General features: G+C 50.5%; 1 protein-coding gene across 1 annotated transcript; it reads left to right on the top strand.

Annotated features, from left to right (window-relative positions):
- Nucleotides 1-1,091: 1,091 nt before the first annotated feature.
- On the top strand, nt 1,092-14,136 carry HSPB8 (heat shock protein family B (small) member 8). Its single transcript, XM_032431426.1, has 3 exons — nt 1,092-1,947; nt 8,177-8,240; nt 13,116-14,136. The coding sequence occupies exons 1-3, from the start codon at nt 1,581-1,583 to the stop codon at nt 13,273-13,275; spliced, it is 591 nt and encodes a 196-aa protein (XP_032287317.1). The 5' UTR covers nt 1,092-1,580; the 3' UTR covers nt 13,276-14,136.
- Nucleotides 14,137-17,975: the final 3,839 nt, after the last annotated feature.

The raw sequence follows: 17,975 nt of genomic DNA, 5'->3' as shown, positions 1-17,975 counted from the left end.
GGTCCGTAGGAAGAGGCTGTAAATGCTGGTGGTGGTTGTTCTCCACACTATTATTTTTAGCAAACGGCCTCATGCCCACACTGCCTAATATCAAACTGATTTCTCAGCCAGTGACTCACTGAATTCCTTAACACCCCACCCCACCCCACCCTGTGAGGAAGGCAGGGCTGAGACCCTGCAGCCCACAGATGGAGAACTGCGTGCCCAAATCGCCCACCTGTTGTTGGGGACAGATCAAAGATTGGAACCCAAGCTCAGGGGGCCGTTAGGTCAAAGGACAATTTGTAAGTTCATTCTCCAGAAGCTATGGGGGAGGAACAGGGACATCTAGCAAGTAGGTCCTCTCTGGGCAACGGGTTCAGGCCAGACCCACTGCACCTTCTGATAATTAGCATTATTAGCAGTCATGATCCGAGGACTACTACTACTAATAGAGGCTACCATTGGTTATCACTTCCTAGGGCAGTTTCCTCACAGGATTGTTACTATGGTTGAAGGCAGTTTAGTATTTGGAAAGCACTTAGAACAGGGCCCAGCATACAGCAAGCCTTACGTAATTGAGAACTCAAAATTGAGTATATAAAAGTGTCAGTCTGCTAAATGTTTAAGGATGATCACCTCATGTGGTCCTCATGGACACAGCCACGAGGTGGCTACTATTATGTCCATTTTACAGGTGGGAAGACTGACGGGCTCACAGATGCCCAGGGAATAATGTTACTGCTCCCAGAGGACGCTGAAGGCAAGCTCCCAGGTCGGGTTGTAAGCGGGGGGAATTGCTGCCCAAGGCCACCTGCCTTCAAATCCACTGGGCTCCCATCCCTCTTCTCTCCTTCGGCAGGTCCCCAAGGCGGGCAGGACGCAGCAGGCTCTGGGGAAGGTATTACTGGGGTGACCGGAGCCCTGGCAGGCGGAGGGTTATTAATAGCCTAGCCGCTCTTTGCACCGGACTTGGGGAGGCGGGCGGGGGAGGGAGCGGCGGGAGGGGGCGGAGCTGAGCCCGGCCGGGGAGGGGAGTGTCCGGACTGGCTGGCTGGACTTGGCCGCCAAGGCCCCTCCCCGCCCCCTGGGAGCCCAGCTGTTCCCTCAGCTGATTCTCGGGGACTGGTTCATCACCTCCGAATACTCCTGTGACAGGACGCACTGGTAAAGCCCGCCCCCAGCCCCAGGCAGCAATAAATAGAAGGCTCTCAGCCCAGGAGAAGCAAGGAGAAGTTTCTAGGCCCGTGTCCCTGGGTTTATTAAGCTCCTGACGCTCCTCCATGAGACATCTCAGCGGCTCTGGCTGAGAGCCTGGACAGCCTGGGAGGACAGTGACTGGCTGATCGCCGGTGAGGCAGTGCGAAGAGGGGCCCTCTGGAATTCTGCTGGGCCGGCTGGTGGTCGCCTTTGGAGTGTCTTTGGGGGCTGGGACCCCAGCCGGGTACCCCCTCTGTCCTGGGCAGTGGATGGTTCAGCGTTTTCTGAAGCTGAAGAATAAGCTCGGAGGGCCAGCGCCCCCCCCCCATCACCTTGCTGTGTGACCTTGGGCAGGTGGCTCCCTCTCTCTGAGCCTCCGTTGCCCCTCCAGCTCAGCAGCCATGGCTGATGGTCAGATGCCCTTCTCCTGCCACTACCCAAGCCGCCTGCGCCGGGACCCCTTCCGGGACTCGTCCCTCCCCTCGCGCCTGCTGGATGATGACTTTGGCATGGACCCCTTCCCCGACGACCTGACGGCCTCATGGCGCAACTGGGCCCTGCCTCGATTCTCCCCGGGGTGGCCTGGGACCCTGAGGTCAGGCATGGTGCCTCGGGGGCCTACGGCTGCAGCCAGGTTTGGGGTACCTGGGGAGGGCAGGAGTCCCCCACCCTTCCCCGGGGAGCCCTGGAAAGTGTGCGTCAACGTGCACAGCTTTAAGCCAGAGGAGCTGATGGTGAAGACGAAGGATGGATACGTGGAAGTGTCTGGTGAGTGAGGGGCAGGAGTGAGAGAGAACCAGGAGAGGGGTGTAGGCCTCAGCCCCGGGAATAGTCAAGAGAACGTCTCTTCCCTTAGAGGGTGAGCTGTGACAGCAGCGTGTGACTCAGGTGACTTCAGGGCTGAGGAATGCAGCCCAGAGAGCCCACAGAAGTTATCTTTCTGGAAAAGCGCTCCTGTCCTGTCTTCCAGGAGACACCTCAACCTGACCCAGCTGGGGGGGCCTTTGGGGGCTGTATCAGTCAGAATAGAGGCTGGGAAATGGAAACCACGGCACATGTTTTGACAGAAAAAAAATTTCATGTAAAGAATGAGTTCAACAGACATAGAAGAAATACAAAGACAAGAGATAGGACTCTCGGCGCCCCAGGGACACAGCACAGTCTAGAAGGGTGTGCCATGATAGAGCTAATAATCAGCACAGGTTTCAAGAAGAACACCTCCCCTTGTCCCAGATAAGGAAACTGAGGCATGAGAGTCACTATAACGATTCTAATTGGTAACCTTGATTGAGCGCTTACGCTCTGCTAGGCACCCCACTACACGCTTTACCGGTAGCATCTCAGTTAAAACAACTAGAAGAGGTGGGGCCTGTTTGTCTCCTCTTTTTACAGATGAGGAAACTGAGGCACAGAAAGCTTAAAGTAACATGCCCACGGCTGCCTGGATTCAAACCCAGGCTGTCTTGGGAACTGGGAGGCCAGAAGCGATTTGACAGCTTATTGAGCACCTACTGGGTACCAAGAACTGGGCTAAGACTCTTATATTCCTTCTACCAAATAATCCTCACTCACTCCAGCCCTGGGAAGCGGGGCTGTCTACTCCCATTTTACAGCTGAGGAGGTTGAGGCCCAAGCAGGACTTGTCCAAGGTCACGCCGTGAGTCAGCAGCCAGCAGGAAGAGTTTGGGCCTGCCCAGGACTCCAGGCCCAGGGCTTGCGCCACCTCCCAGCCTGGGCGAGAGGAAGAGGAGACAGGAGCCTCAGTCCCCATTAAGCAGGGCAGCAGGGGAACGGCTTCCTCTGTCTTCCCTCCCAATTAAGGCTGCATTAAAAGGAGTGTGTTCCTGGCAGGCTCCCAGCCAGAAAATCAGTAAAAGCCATTGCAAAGCCAGGCTGGGCAGAGACAAGCCCGGCAGGGCAGGGCGGCGTGTAGGGGGAGTTTCAAAGCCTTGCAGGGCAGAATTATAAACATCAGAGGCTCGGGGCTGGGGGGGGGGGGGGGCGGGTGTGGTGGGCCACGAGGCATGTTGGGGCCACATGCGGATGGAACTGTTCAGCCGGGCCTTCCCAACTCGGCTGCAGTTGAACCTGGCTCTGCCATGGACCAGCAGGATGTGCAAATTGTTTATGTTCTCTGTGCGTTGTTTCCTTACCTGGAAATGGGGGCTCCAGTGGCTATGCGGCATGAGGATCGCTGTATTACATGGGCCGATGCATGTCCAGTGTGGACCTGCTGCCTGGAACACGAGGCATCAGTATTCCTATGGCTGTGATGTTGCTGTTATTAAAATGCTGGGTACAGAGCAAGGCCCCAGGAGACCGTAAATGGTAGATGCTCTTTGAGACCTGGGTTCCAGTCCCGACCCTGCCAGATGGATAAGGACAAGAAAGTCTTCCCACCACTCAGAGGCTCAGTTTCCTTATCTGTAGAACAGGTTGTGTAATAATATAGGCCCTGCAAGTCTGTAGGGAAGATTAAAAATACATGCAGACAATATATGATAATAAATGCAGAGAGTCTGTAAAATGGGGAGAATGACAGTGTCTGTCGGGCACTCTGTGAATAAGGGGATTATTACCAACACCTCTCCCATCTTTGTTTTAATTGGGATTCTAGAATCTTCCACCCCAGGTTGGAGGGTTTCCCGTGCCCTGTGGCCCCTCCAGGAGACCTCTGGAGGATGTTTCCTTCATTCTCCTTTCTAGGTGCTTCTTACTAACTGGGCTGTGGCAACTCCAGGCTGAGATCCCAGATAAGTACCTTACTAATCCAGCGGCTCTGCATGAGGCTTTGAGCGGGTCATGGAGCCTCAGTTTCCATATTTGTAAAATGGGGTTGTTGGGTGCTTAAGTAAGGCAGACAAAGCCTTTTAAAGTTGTAAAAATGCCTCCCAGGTGTGCACTTAGCAACCTCAGCTTGACAGAAGCCAAATCCCCTGAGAGTACGTACAGAGACTTTCACAAATGGATTTAAGAAATCAGATTGATATCAGGGCTCCATTTAAAATCAGATCCAGTCTTTTCTCCTGTTATCACATAATGACAGACCTATTCTTCCTCCAGCACCTGGTGCAGGGCACTGTGCTCAATGCCTGTGTATGTTGGCTCCCTGGTTCCTCACATGGACTCTCAAGGAAATATGGGTAGGTTTGTAATACCCACTTTACAAGTGAGGAAGTTGAGGCTCAGAGAGAGTAACTCACCTGAGATCCCCTGTCCTCCATGGCACGTATCTGCAATTCAAAGCCAGGCCTGCTTAGATGGTTCCGAGTCAGGATGGCTGGATTTTCTTCTGCTTATACGGCCTTGGGCAAATCCTGCCACCTCTTGGGCCTCAGTTTTCCTTAGGAGGAGTTGAACTCAATCAGTATGTATTTGCCAAATGGTACATTTTAAGATATCAATAGGTATCTAAGAAATGCAGGATAGGCGGCCCAGAATTTTAAAAATGTGCCAGAGGAAACAAAATCATAAACAGGTCTCCTCACTGCAGGACTTATCAGAGCTTTGAATTTGCTTAGGTAGTTTGTGGATCTCTGGAGGCAGCCCTGTCTTATCTGACCACATCTGAGTGTCTAGTTCCAGGGAAGTATTTGGAAAATGCTAGACTAGATGCTTTCCATGATGCCTTATCCACCCTTACTCCTACCCCGCAGCCACCAGCCAAGAAATATTCTCTTCATGGGCCACTGGGCCAGGACCTGGCCAGGAAGGAACTGGAAAATCCAGAGGCCTTATTCCCACCCCTTCTCCTTAATCCCAGGGCCTCTGCCTCCCCTGGAAACAGCACCTTCTTTCTTTAGCTGGGCCAATGCCTTTCCCCGAAGTGCTGATGCTTGCTTCTTGGCACCTACATTTCTCTGAGGCATGTTGAAAAAATAGTAGCTGTGAGGCCTCTGGCTTGCCCTGGCCTCCGGATGAGTTCTTTTTTTAAAAAAAGAATCACAATTACTTTTTTTCTGTTTACAAAAATAAAATATTTCCACAGTAGAAAATGTAGATAGGAAAGCAAAATCAGAAATTAAAAATCACTCATAATCCTTAAGCTGCCCTAATAAATAGATATTCAAATTATATGCAAATTAAACTTCAACATGAACCTCTGGTAGCAACATCCATTTTCAACCAGGCTTCTCTTTATGGAAATCTTGGAGCTGCGCCTGCTCAGAGATCTTCCCCTCCCTAACCCCGATACCCTATTTTCAGGGTGTGGACAGGCAAGCTTAGCCTTTCAGGAGCAGTCCTTTCCCGGACATCAAAATAAGCCACAAACCTTCACCCTCACACAACATTTTTACAACTTTCAAAGCAAGTTGAAAGCAATCCTGTGACTCATTCTCATTTGCTCAGCAACCCAATAATTAGGAAGGTGTTGCCATCCCCATTTTAGAGAAGAGTAAACTGAGGCTCAGAGAAGAGTGGGGTTGTGCTAAGAAGTGTTAGAGCAGGGACTGAAAGTCCAAAACCTACATCCCTTTGCTCCAGCATTTCCAAGCTGTGTGACCCTGGGCGTATCACTTAACCTCTCTGAACTTCCGATCCCCATCCACAAAATGGTAATAACGAAAGTCCCCGCTTTCTAAGGTTGTCGTGAAAATTAAAGAAGTAGCTGTAGCCAGGGGCTGGGAGGGTGGCTGGCACCAAGTAAGCGCTATGTAAGAGTCTGTTATTGCTATTGTTTTGATCATCATCATTGTTTATTATTCTCAGGACACCAAGTGTGCAAAAGGGCTGAGTCAGAGGCACTGGCCGGTCCCCAGGGGAAGCAGGCCTCCAGAGGCCTGGGCTCTGGGGAGGGTTTCAGGGAACAGACAATGTTCCCCTGGCCACAGGCCTGGGTTAGGGCTGGACAGTTGGTACTCATGGACTTGGCAGGTCCAAATCTACTCTCCCAGCACCTTCAGAGCATAGCGTGTTCTGGGTAACCAGACACTCCGGTTTAAAAACTAATTCCTATCTGGTACCACTTTCTGCCCCCCTTGTGAGTGAATAAACGGATGCAGCCTTTCCTAAGGGCCATTTAGCAATACAGATCAAGCCTCAGAAATCCTAGAACTTAGAATTTATCCTAAAGAAGTCATCAGGCTGGATGCGAAGATCCAGCTGTAAGGATGTTCGGTGCAATGTGGTACAATAGGTTCTTTCTAAGGTCACATATCTGTCTCAGTGCCCAAAAGCCAGGGAGTGACTAAATGAACTTATGTATCCCTACAGTGGAATGTTGTGCAACCATTAAAAAGTCACGTGGTGGAAGAATATTTGGTGTAACATGGAAAAATATCATGTGTTAGCAAGAGATAGCAGTTTTGAGCGTAACATAAAATATGATCCCATTTGCTAAAATACATGATATACATCTATGCCATATAACATTTATGTGTGCCTAAGTAACAGAAAGAAAAGTCTGGAACTTACACAAAAACGTGGTTTCGTTGGGGGGTTTCAATCATTTATTTCTTTATTTTCTACATTTTCTAGGATACCCTTGTATTATCTTACAATCACAACAAAGTCATTAATAAAGTATGAATAGTAAAAAAAAAGCAATTAATAAGGTAATCACCTATAAATTGTCAGTTTTTAAAAAACCGGGGCTGCAAAAAAAAAATCCCACAGGGTTATTTACAGTCTGGATTCCAAAGCTTCTCAGAAGGGTGTCGCTGTGCGCATGAGGGTTCTTGGCCGGGAAATGTGGCCCCACAGATGAGGAACAAATAAAAGATAGGAGCTAGAAAGCTCCACTGGGCACTAATCTGGTTTGTGTAAAGAGAAATTAGAGAGGCACTGGGGTGGCTCAGTCGTTTAGCGTCTGCCTTCGGCTCAGGTCATGATCCCAGGGTCCTGGGATCGAGCCCCGCATCGGGCTCCCTGCTCAGCGGGGAGTCTGCTTCTCCCTCTGCCCCTGCCCCCAGCTTGTGCTTACTCTATATCAAATAAATAAACAAAATCTTAAAAAAGAGAGAGAGAGAGAAATTAGAGGCTTTCCCCATTAAAAAGAAAAAAAAAGACTGAAGAGTGGCCAGGAGGCTCAGAAGTTGCTATATAAATTGCAAGGTGATAGCCAGTTTGGGCCCAAACCTTCATGTAATCTTACCTTTTTCCTTCCTGAGGAAGAAGAACTGCCCTCCCCTGCTACCCCGTGGAAGGCGGGGCAGGTAGAATTTCAAATCTGTGATGTCTGACGTGTTATTTCTTTTTTTTTTTTTTTTTTAAAGATTTTATTTATTTATTTGAGAGAGAGAGAATGAGAGACAGAGAGCATGAGAGGGAGGAGGGTCAGAGGGAGAAGCAGACTCCCTGCCGAGCAGGGAGCCTGATGCGGGACTCGATCCCGGGACTCCAGGATCATGACCTGAGCCGAAGGCAGTCGCTTAACCAACTGAGCCACCCAGGCGTCCCTGACGTGTTATTTCTTAAGGAGACCTCCCCTCCTTTGGAGATTCTGGGTGTTTTTGTTTTGTTTTGTTTTTTAGCAGATTGAAGCATTATTTCCAGGCAACTCATCCGTTTTAGGTACAGATAATGTGGCTCAAAGAGCTAATTGCAAGCTGGAACAGGAAGAGGGGCGTGAGACCCCAGCACTTGGCATAGATTCAGGGAGAGCTGGTTCAGAGCCCAGGCCTGCCGTGCCCCTGCTGGGTGACTGGACCCATCACTGGGCCTCAGTTCCCGCCTCCGTCACCAAGGAGGAAGGAAGCCCACCTTCAGAGCCAGGAAAGGCTCTGTGCGTTGTAAAGCCCACTGGGTGGCAAGCCAGCCCTCAGCATGTGACCCCACTTCTTTCCTACCACCCCTCCTGGGATGCTAGCGTCCAGGTTTGACTGGCTGGCTAGGGGGAAGGGCTGAGGTTGCTCAGACAACTGGTGTCTCCAGACTGAGCCCCGAGCCAAAGGGTGGGGAAGGGGCAGGGGCTGGGGCAGGATTCGAACCCAAGCCCGAGTCCTGACTGAAGTCCAGGGGCATAGATGCTTACATGTGGCATTCCGCTCCCTTCTAGGCAAACATGAAGAGAAGCAGCAAGAAGGTGGCATCGTTTCCAAGAACTTCACAAAGAAAATCCAGTAAGTCACCTGGCGGTGTGGTTTCCGGGGTGGGGGTGGAGCAGCGGGTAGTGTCTGGGACCCGAGATCTGGTGTGTCTCCCTCTTGGGCATCTCTCTTTCAAGACAAGCCCCAGGGCGGGGAATTGAACCCTCACCGCTCACCCCTCACACCTAAAGGGGAGAAGGTGTCACAGCAAACCTGTGATTCCGTGAAAATCGGGGCACTCTCCGACCCACGCGGTATGTCTGGGGAGTATCTCCATCACCATCAAGAGGGCCTGTCCCCTGATGCCCAAATGCCCAGTAGAATCTTGCGAAGGTTGCTTGCTCTGAGTGTCCCACCACCACCGGGAGAGCATGCCGCCTTCCCTAGAGCATGAAGCTGGAAGGTGTCCCGACATTGCTGTTTCCTCCCGGGAGGGCTTTGGAGGCTGAGACTTTGGGACACGTGAAGGGCAGGTTTTGCTGAGGGGTGTGGGAAGGGCTGAGCCTGGGGGAATCATGCCAGCACCAGGAAGACCACCAGGCCAGGCCAGTGAATCAAAGCCAGCCGTAGGGAGGGAGCCTGCGACAAGGTGCTGATGAGGGACACCTCTTGCCACGCACACCCTCTAGGCAGCAGCACTCCGCCGCATACACTTCTGGCCCCAAAGTCTTGTCCCAGTCAGTGCATTTAATCTCTGCTGCGGGCAGAAGAGACATTACCCTCCTTGTATGATGGGGAAACTGAGTTCCCAGAGGTGAAGAGACCTGCCCAGAGTCCTTACGATTTGAATTTAGAACAGCCCCCAACCGATCCCTGAACCCTGAGTGCCACGCTCATGCCTGGAGCAAGGGATGCCCCTTCCTTACCCGTAAAAGGGATCGGGTGGGTGTTCATTCCAGAGTCACCAACTGAAAATGAAATGAAATCATGGCACAGCCACCAGCGCACAGTAGGTCCCCAGAAGTGGCAGTTTGTTGTGACTATTACTGGTGGTGGTGTTGAGTCTTCACGCCTGGCCCTGGCAGAAATGTCCCGGGGCTGGAAGAGAGTATGCTGGCTGCATTGAGGCTTCTTTCAGCTTTGGGATTCGGCAGGCCTGTCTCTCCTGCCATGTGCCCAGTCCTGACCCGCCCAGCGCCTCTGGAGTTCTTAGAAGCCCATGGACGCTTCCTGATAAGGCAAACGGCTGTTTTTCTTCACGCTCGCTGGCTCGCCTGCCATCCCCAAGACCCACACCTCTCCCTGGTATAGCAGCCACATGAAACGCTGCTCAGAGGGAGAGGGGAAAGGAAAGGGTGGGGGGAAAAGGTGCAGGGGGAGCTGATGTTTCTTGGAAGAGACTCAAATAAGGTCTCAGGATGGAGTCACAGGCAGGGCAACGCTGGGGAAGGGACTGAGCTGGAAAGAAGTCAGGGGGTTAATCATCTTTATAAAATGTGGATTTCCCCATCTCCGAGGCCTCCGAGAAACAGCTTGCTGGGGTGACTTGACCAGACAGAAATGCCTAAAGCTGCTCAAGGCACGGCTGGGGTCCAGCAGCGGAGCGGAGCTACTTGTTACAATATTGGACTAGCCATTGTCCTGAGCCCCCCAAGTGCCCTCCCTAGCCAGCCTGGCCACCCTGACCCTATCCGCAGGACCCTCCGAGCTTCCCCACATTCCAGAAACAAAGGGTCTCCAGCACCCTCCTCCATCACTGTGGCACGTATCCATCCATTCTGGTGGGTCATTGTCCCACTGGGCCAGTTGCTAAGTATTTTGAAGCTCCTCTGGACGTAGGGAGTCCTGGTTCCATGATAAAGAAAGTGGATAACTTGGAACAGCTCCCTGAACTGTCCTGAACTTCTGTCCCCACATTCCCTCATGGACAGAGCTGTGATGGGGGATGAGAGGAAGCGTGTAAAGCATTTAGCATGGGGTCCAGACTCAGTGTTCAGTCCGTGGGGACTAATATTATTTAAAAACTCTGCAAGGCTGGAGTCACATGAGAGCAGCTGGGACCTCCTGGGACGCCCTGGCTCTGCCCAGACTCTAGACACCAAGGATGGCCCTGGCCCACTCTCAGGAGACTCCATTGCCTCTCCCAGGAAAAGCTCCGGTCATCAGAGGACAGGGAAGCTCCTTCAGCCAGACTGAGATCCTTGGAGATTTCCTCCCAGGCAGGATTCTACAGCCTTTGCCACGGCTAGGAAATTCTTCCCAACACATCCATCCCCATGTGAAAGGCGCCATTTTGACTGGGTGAGGGGGAGAAGGAGAGGTCTTGGAATTTGCCGATCAGGTTGGGGGCCAGGGCAAGACTGTAGATGGGATCTTTCCACACCCAACTTGGGTGGGAGGACAGGAAGCAGGGGACTCAGGAAATCATCAATGGAAGATGCTCAGAGTCAAAGCAAACTTTAGTTCCTTGCTCCATCTCTTCCCAGGTATCCGCTCTGCCTTTATTGACATCTGCAGTGTGTCAAGAGCCATGTGACGAGGGGGTTAGGTTTAATATTATTTCGCCTTTAAAAGAATCCTATGAAGTAGGTATTATTAAGCCCATCTTCTGCATGAGAAAACTGAAATTCAGAGGGATTTTGGAATCCCACAAAGGTCACACAGCTAGTAATGAGCCAGATCTGGGATTTGAACCCAGGTCTCCCCACCTTCAAAGCCCATGGCCCTCCTACCTGGTTAGGTGAGACCAGATTGCAGTCATTCACAGACCATCGTCAAATACTTTTTGCCTTATGTGCTTATATTCCCATATTATTATTTGCTTAAGATTTCTTTTCTTTTTGATCAGGTCATTTTTGCAAAAGTTAAATTCCTACTAAAACGTTCACTGAAGAGGGCAATCGTAAAACAAATCCAATGAAAGAAAAATGCGGTTGAATAGGTAGCACTGTCTGCCTAAGGGTCCAAGCCTTAGATCAGCTATTTGTTAAAAACAGAAAATAGCAAGGGATAGAGGCTAAAGGTGTTTAGGTCATGTTAACACTTAGCTGAGACCTTCGTTTGGATGCAAATGGAAGGATTGAAAGAGAATACAAGAGGAATAGTTTTCCTACAGCCAGTGACTGCCGTAACGACTAACACTTACTGAGCACCTACTGTATGCCAGGCACTGGGCTAAGCCTTTTGCTTTCATTATCCCGTGTAATTCTCGCACTACCTTAAGAGGTAGAAACCAACCGTTAACCCACTTTTCCTATAAGGAGGTCGGTTCAGAGAGGCTAGCTCACTAGCCCGAGGTCACACAGTCGGGAAGAATCAGAATTCGAACTCAGGTGTGCCTGCCTGTAAAGGCCATGCTCTGGATCGCGGTGGCCCTGCCCCATTGCATCAGGTGTGCTATGTGTTAGCATGCAAATAGTTAAACAGAGTTGGCCCATCCCCAGTAGTGGGAGGGAGGTCCAGACTTTTGGCCTCCTCTGTGCTTCAGAAGTTTGACTTGGCGGCTGCCCAAGTTCCCTCTTTCTCTTCCCTCCTTCCCAGCGGGGCCCTTGTTAATCTCTGTGGCTCTAATTTAGCAGGAGTCTCCTGGGTAGATGAGGCTCATGTGGTTACATGTTGCTACTCACAGCAAAAACTCCCCACCCTCTTCAGGAAGGATCCTGCCCTGGCCAGGAATGGGTCTGCCTCCTTGACTGGTTCTTTCATCAAAACCTCTGCTTTTCTAACAAGCAGGGCCATCCTGGACCAGTGGAAAGATCTATGCTGATCAACTCTCCTGGCTTCCTTTTTTTTCAAAAGTCTGGTGTCGGGGGAGGCAATAGGACATCATGATCAGCTGCTCTGACCTTGGAGGCCAAGATTCCAATTCCATTCCCATCTGCTTCTTTACGGCAGCGTGACCTTGGGCAAGTCACTTCACCTCTCTGGCCTCAATTTCCTTGTCTGTAAATGGGGACAGTAACAGAATTTGCCTGGTGGGATCATTGTCAACAACTAGAGGAGATGATACACAGGTGAACTACCTGGCACATAGAAAGTACTCAGAAGGTCATAGTTTTTGTAATCTTTATTAATAATGGCATCCCAATGAGGCCATGAACATGTTCTCACAATTCTCCAGATTGTCTCTTTCACCCAAAACAATCAAAAAATCATTAAAAAAAAAAAAAAAAGCTTCAGAACTGGAACCAGAGTTGGATTCAGAAATCCCTTTGAGGTTCTCACTCACTGAGCCTGCCACTTGATTTCCCCAAGTCTCTGCTAACTGTTCTGTGCAATGGGCATATTAATTCCTACCTATGAACCACTCTGGGCTCTTTATAAAGTTCTAGCCAGGTCACTTCCTACAAATGTGTTTTGGGAACAAAGCAGTTACGACCTGTTAAGAGATACTTCAGCTGTGACCCAAATCAAGGCTCATTCTAAGCATCAGAGAGAATGTTGCCAGGTGGCCAGCCTGTTCCATCCTTAATTCACCAGTAACGCGTCCTGTAGGAAAGCACCTGCAGCAGGCACATGGCAAATGAAAGTGTGTTACCTGCTGTGAGTTACCACCTTACCTGCATTTTATAATGGGATGGTAGTGCGGGCCATTTCTGCCAGCAGCCGGTCCGATGTGGGCGAAGACCTCAACCAAAGGCCAAACATCTGGGCCACAGTGATCTTGTAAGTTAACTGTTGGAACACCATGTTACCATTTGCAAAGCGTGTTCAGACTCTGGCTTCAAATACTATAGTATACAAGTTTTATATTGCTGTCTCCATTTGCAGATGAGGGCATAAACTCAGAGCAATTGAGTGACCTTCCCAAGATTGCCCAGCTAGAGAGGGGCAGAGCCGGGCTTCAAACCCAGTGTCTATGCCCTCAAAGCCTAAATTTGTATCAAAGCTATGTTCTTCCAGATGCACGAAAGTTTGTTTAAGCTATATGAAACATAGTACATGAATAGTATCTTGTGCTTCTCCTAGGCTTCCCGCAGAGGTGGATCCTGTGACAGTCTTTGCCTCGCTTTCCCCAGAGGGCCTGCTGATCATCGAAGCTCCCCAGGTCCCCCCTTACTCACCATTTGGAGAGAGCAATTTCAACAACGAGCTTCCCCAAGACAGCCAGGAAGTCACCTGTTCCTGAGACCCCAGTCTTGGCCCATCTTTTTCCCTCCCCAACCCCAGGGCTTCTCTGATTCCTGGGTACATGACTTTAGCTGAATTCGTAGATTTAGTGTGACTAAAATTTTGGGGGGGGGGGTTGCAGGGTGGCCTGACCACCGACTCCCTGGATAGGGTAGTAGTAGGTGTTTCCACAGGATGGCGCAATTGGCAGACCATGCTCAGTTGCCTGCAGCCAGAATGCTGGGAGATTTTCTTTCTTTCCTTTTTCTCTCATGATGAAAATGTTGCCCGTTCTGTAGTTGCAAAACAGAAGGGGACATGACATTTCACACTGTATCTTCCCTTGCAGCGAATGCAAGGGTTGCTTCTCTCTGGGGACCTCCCTGTCACCCAGATTCCTGTTCTGGGTTCCCACTTTCCATGCCTGCCCCATGGTTTGCTGGATGGAGCCCATTAGCTCACTCTACTGTGTTTCCGCAGCGCTGGCCTACAAAGGGGGATAGCTAGGTCTTCCCCCCCATATGGGATTTATCCAACAGCCACATGAAAACAGTGCCTTCTGCTCTTCACCCAAGCGTTTATATAGCATGTTCCCAAGTTGGCACTCCCTGAGGACTCTGGAAGCCCATTCATTCTCTGCCTAAAGTGCTCCCCCTCCCCCGCTTCTTGTGCCTCCTATGTCCAATTTGGGATTTTTACAGAGGGGGCTGTCTCCAAACAGCTCCACCAGGAACCAAGCAAAGGCCAGACAGACTGGTAGGCAGGCTAGTGGTATTATGTATATGAGTGGGACTTGTGTGTCATTGTTATTTGAATTGTGCTGTTGTTTGGGGGGAAATAACAGTAAATAATAATAATAATAAAAGAGCTGATGTTCTTAGCCTTGTGTGCTTTTTTGATGGGGAATGCTAAATGCTATACCATTGAGAGAGCTGATATCAATTAGGAATACTTGTAGCTACAAATAATGATACGCAACAAATAGTGGTTTAAATGACATAAACATCTATTGTCTAACTTTACAAGAAGTTTAGAGATGAGCGATTTCAGAGTTTTTTTTCAGTTCGTACGCCACCAAGAGCCCAGAGATCTTTTTCCTCTGCCATCTCTGACAAGTCTACAGGATCTGTCCTCATGTTTGCAATATGGCTGCAGCAGCTCCAGTCATCTCATCTTCATATGACAATGTACAGGAAGAGAAGGCAGGGGTAAAAAAGTCTTCTCATCTGGCTTTCTCTTTTATCAATGAGCAAGATCTTTTCCAGACGCTCTTAGAAGACTTCCCTTTTATCTCATTGACCAAACTGGGCCACATGCTCTATCCCTGGAGCCAATCCCATTTAACCCCCATGATACCCTAAGAAGTAGACATTCATTTTACAATGAAGAAGCTGATGCTAAGCGGCTTTGGTGAGTCACAGGATAACAGCAGAACTTGAACCTGGACGTTTGCTTTTGGAAGAGTTCATGAGGGGCTTCTGGGCTGCAAAGGCAAGGGCATCTCTAAACGCCCAAATTGACAGCAGAAGTCAGTGACTATTTCCTGAACACTTACTTGCTGGGTCCTGTGCTAGAAGCCAAGGATATAGTGAACAATGAGCCACCATTTCTGCCCATAGGAGCTCACAGACCCATAACAGGAATAGGCAGATAAAGGCAGGCCTGTCCCTCACTTACCTCCTTCCACATACGAGACATCACTCTAGGGTTTCATGTGTCTGCTCAGTTCCATTGCTCAGCAATTCTCTGAGGTATGTTCAACTCTCACCTCCACTTGACAGATAAGGAAACTGAGGCACAGAAGGGTTAAGGGCACTGCCCCAAATCACACACCTGGTAAGCAAGGGGCCCAGGAAATCTGACTCCAGACTTACTATGAAATAGGACCTTGTTCTGCTTTTCTCTCAACAAAGAAAACGTAAGCGTGGCGTCAGTGAGTCCATTCACCTTGTGGGAAGAAAAGAGAGATGGTATTTCAAGTTGGAGCTTTGCAGAGGGGTGGGGGTAGGGATGATGGCTTATCAGAAAGGGGGGGGCGCTCCTTTCAGACTTGAAGATGGACAGGGTTGCAGCACTTGAGTAAGTAGGGGGAGGGATGGGGAGGGGCCTCACCGGCAGAAGAAAACACAGGAGCCCAGATGAAAGGTATGTCCCTTTTAAAATCCTTTCATGGTTCCCCACCGTCGGAAGGATTGAGTACAAGCTTCTTTGTGAGACTGGCAAGGCATTATGGGATCTGTCCTCAGGCTGTCTTTCTCCACCCTACCTTAACCCCCTACCTTCACCCTCCAGCCCCACCCAGCTTCCCCTCTGTTCCTCCAACCAGACAAGTCCTCTCTTGCTACCAGAACTTTGGACACGCTGTTCTCTCTCTCCACGATTACTCTCTGACCCTCCTCACTGGCTCATTGTTTCGGGTTCCAGCTCAGATTCCCACCAGGGTGGCCAGCGCCCCCTCTCACCCTCGTCCCCACGCAGCACACCATGTAACAGCCTGGGTATTTGTGCAGCAGAAGAAATCATAACAATCATAAAAACCCAACTGACCTTGACTGCCCTGCTTTAAGGGTGAGAGGAGGAATCATTCAAGTCAAGGGGGAAAATCCCTACCCACTTGATGTTTGTTCAACAAAATATTTATGGGGCATCCACCAGGTGTGACTCATTGTGCTGGGTGTCGGATCCCGTGTCTTTACACTGGGAGGGTCAGCTGAGAGAGAGAGAGGAAAACAAAGCTATGATTTCCTTGTTTGCCACTTCTGGGCTTAGGGATGGTGAGCCCCCGAGTGGGGAGAGTGGCGAGCCCATCCTGTGCGTCTTCTGGGCTAAGTGCAATGTTTGGTACATCAAATAATAAATATGCCTTGAACGATTGAATGGTGAGTGTGGGTCACCCTGGAAAATTAGGCCAAAGGCACGATCTCAAATCCCAGAAACCTGGCTCCTTGCGGTTCTGAGCGTTTCCGGCTTAAACACACAAGCCTTGTCATCAAAATAGGTGACTCGGCCCTTCGCAGGAGATCTCCAACCAAATGAAAGAGTATTGCTCCTGTGCCCTCACTTGCGTGATGATGCTGGGACACTGAGTGCCGGGGAACCTGCTTCCCCACCCCATTCCCTTGACCCAGCTCCCCAGAACTTCTTATTCGCTGCCCCCTCTGCCCCCTCCCAACTGCCTGCCAGCAGTGGCTACCAATGGTGATGTATGGAAATGCCTTGATTTGACCTTGAAGGGAAGAAACAAATTAATGTGTCTCGAAATAAATTCCGGGAATCAGCGGCTGGCTTCTCCCTCCTCCCACCCCCCACCCAGGTGCCTCACGAGTTGTGCATCATAATGTGAAAATCAATACTGTCTCTTAAATGAGCCAACACCTGGAACTGGCAGGGTGTGGGGCTGCTGGGAGGTCCCTCCCCACCCACTGTCCTGAGCCCGGGAGTTGTCAGAAGGGGTGGGAGGCTCCAGGCCGGCTGTGGGAGCTGCTGTCTGGCTGCTGAGGGCTGGCTGAGTCACTTTGTCTGCAGCAGGGTCAATCCACCTGACCCCCAGCTCCGGGCTTCCCAGGTGCAAGCAGACGTGAGCTACTTGGGAGGCTCCTGAGGGAAAGGGAAGGGTGGCCACGTACAACAGCATCACCGTAGCCATTCTCCAAGGATAACTGGGACATGGGGAGGGGGGAGACTGTAGGCCCAGCCCCCCAATCGAGCAGTGCAAGGTATATTTACTTGAGTGCCTTTCTTCAGGCTCGGCCCCCATTCAACTGTATGCCCAGGTACGTTGGTGCCAGGTGTCCAAATATTGAAATACTTCAGTATTTATCACTTGATAAATATAACACCGCCTGAGCCTCCAAGGTGACCCTATTGTCCTCGCCTGTATTAAGCATCTCTTTTTAGTCTGATGTTTTGATCATGTGGGGGCTTACTGGCCCTGGAGGGACCGCCCCTCCCAAGCTTGGCTAATTCCTAGACATAGTAAAGGACTCACCTGCAGGCACACTTTTCATAGGAAAAGCAACCAATCCAGAGACCACACTCCAACCACCTTCTTCATCACACTCTTAACTCTCTGAGCCACTATCCACCTGCCCTGATCATCCAAGGTCAGGTGCCAGACGCCGGGAGACAGCCCCTGTGCCCCAAAACTGGCTGAAATTATTCAATCCAGCCAATCCTAAACCTGCCTACCCTGCCTCACCTGTTCCTTCCTGCAGAAACCACGGTCAAAGCTCCTGCTCACATTTCTGCCTATTCCCTTTGCCTCTTAACTGCCTCTCGTGCTTCTCCATGTGGCCCCCCGCAACGTGGCCCCCCGCAACGTGGCGAGCCCTCTCTTCTTGGGATCTGTAAGTATAACAGGCTATTTTTTTCAGTGGCAGTCATCTCTCCTGATCTTTCGGCCCGGCCATAACTGAATAATAATAAAACCTACATTCCAAAACATAGATACCTCCCCTGCCCTGCCAGTCCCCCTGGGAATAAGGGGGTGCCTTTGGACCCGTGGCCATTCTGAATAGTCAGGGCCCCGGCCCTACCTGTTGTTAAAGGTTTGGAATATCATCCCGCCCTGCCCAGCCTACTCTGTATCAGTTACCGCACTAGACCCTGGAGAAGAAGACAGACGTGGGGATCTGCCCTCGTGGGTGTAGTGGGGTCGCGGGCAAGAAGAAAATAGCAGGTCCCAGGGCAGGACTGAGCATGGGCTCTGAGATCAGGAAG

This window comes from Phoca vitulina, unplaced genomic scaffold, assembly GCF_004348235.1.
Source record: "Phoca vitulina isolate PV1807 unplaced genomic scaffold, GSC_HSeal_1.0 scaffold46, whole genome shotgun sequence".
NCBI lineage: Eukaryota > Metazoa > Chordata > Mammalia > Carnivora > Phocidae > Phoca > Phoca vitulina.
The sequence above is the reverse complement of the archived record's forward strand: the minus strand, read 5'-3'. Positions and strand labels throughout refer to the sequence as shown.

Bases quoted from the DNA above. Each gene is read 5' to 3' on its own strand.
- HSPB8 (XM_032431426.1), top strand. From the start codon at position 1,581: ATGGCTGATGGTCAGATGCCCTTCTCCTGCCACTACCCAAGCCGCCTG. The intron at 1,948-8,176 runs GTGAGTGAGGGG...GCTCCCTTCTAG, and splicing joins TGGATACGTGGAAGTGTCTG to GCAAACATGAAGAGAAGCAG. The intron at 8,241-13,115 runs GTAAGTCACCTG...TGCTTCTCCTAG, and splicing joins AACTTCACAAAGAAAATCCA to GCTTCCCGCAGAGGTGGATC.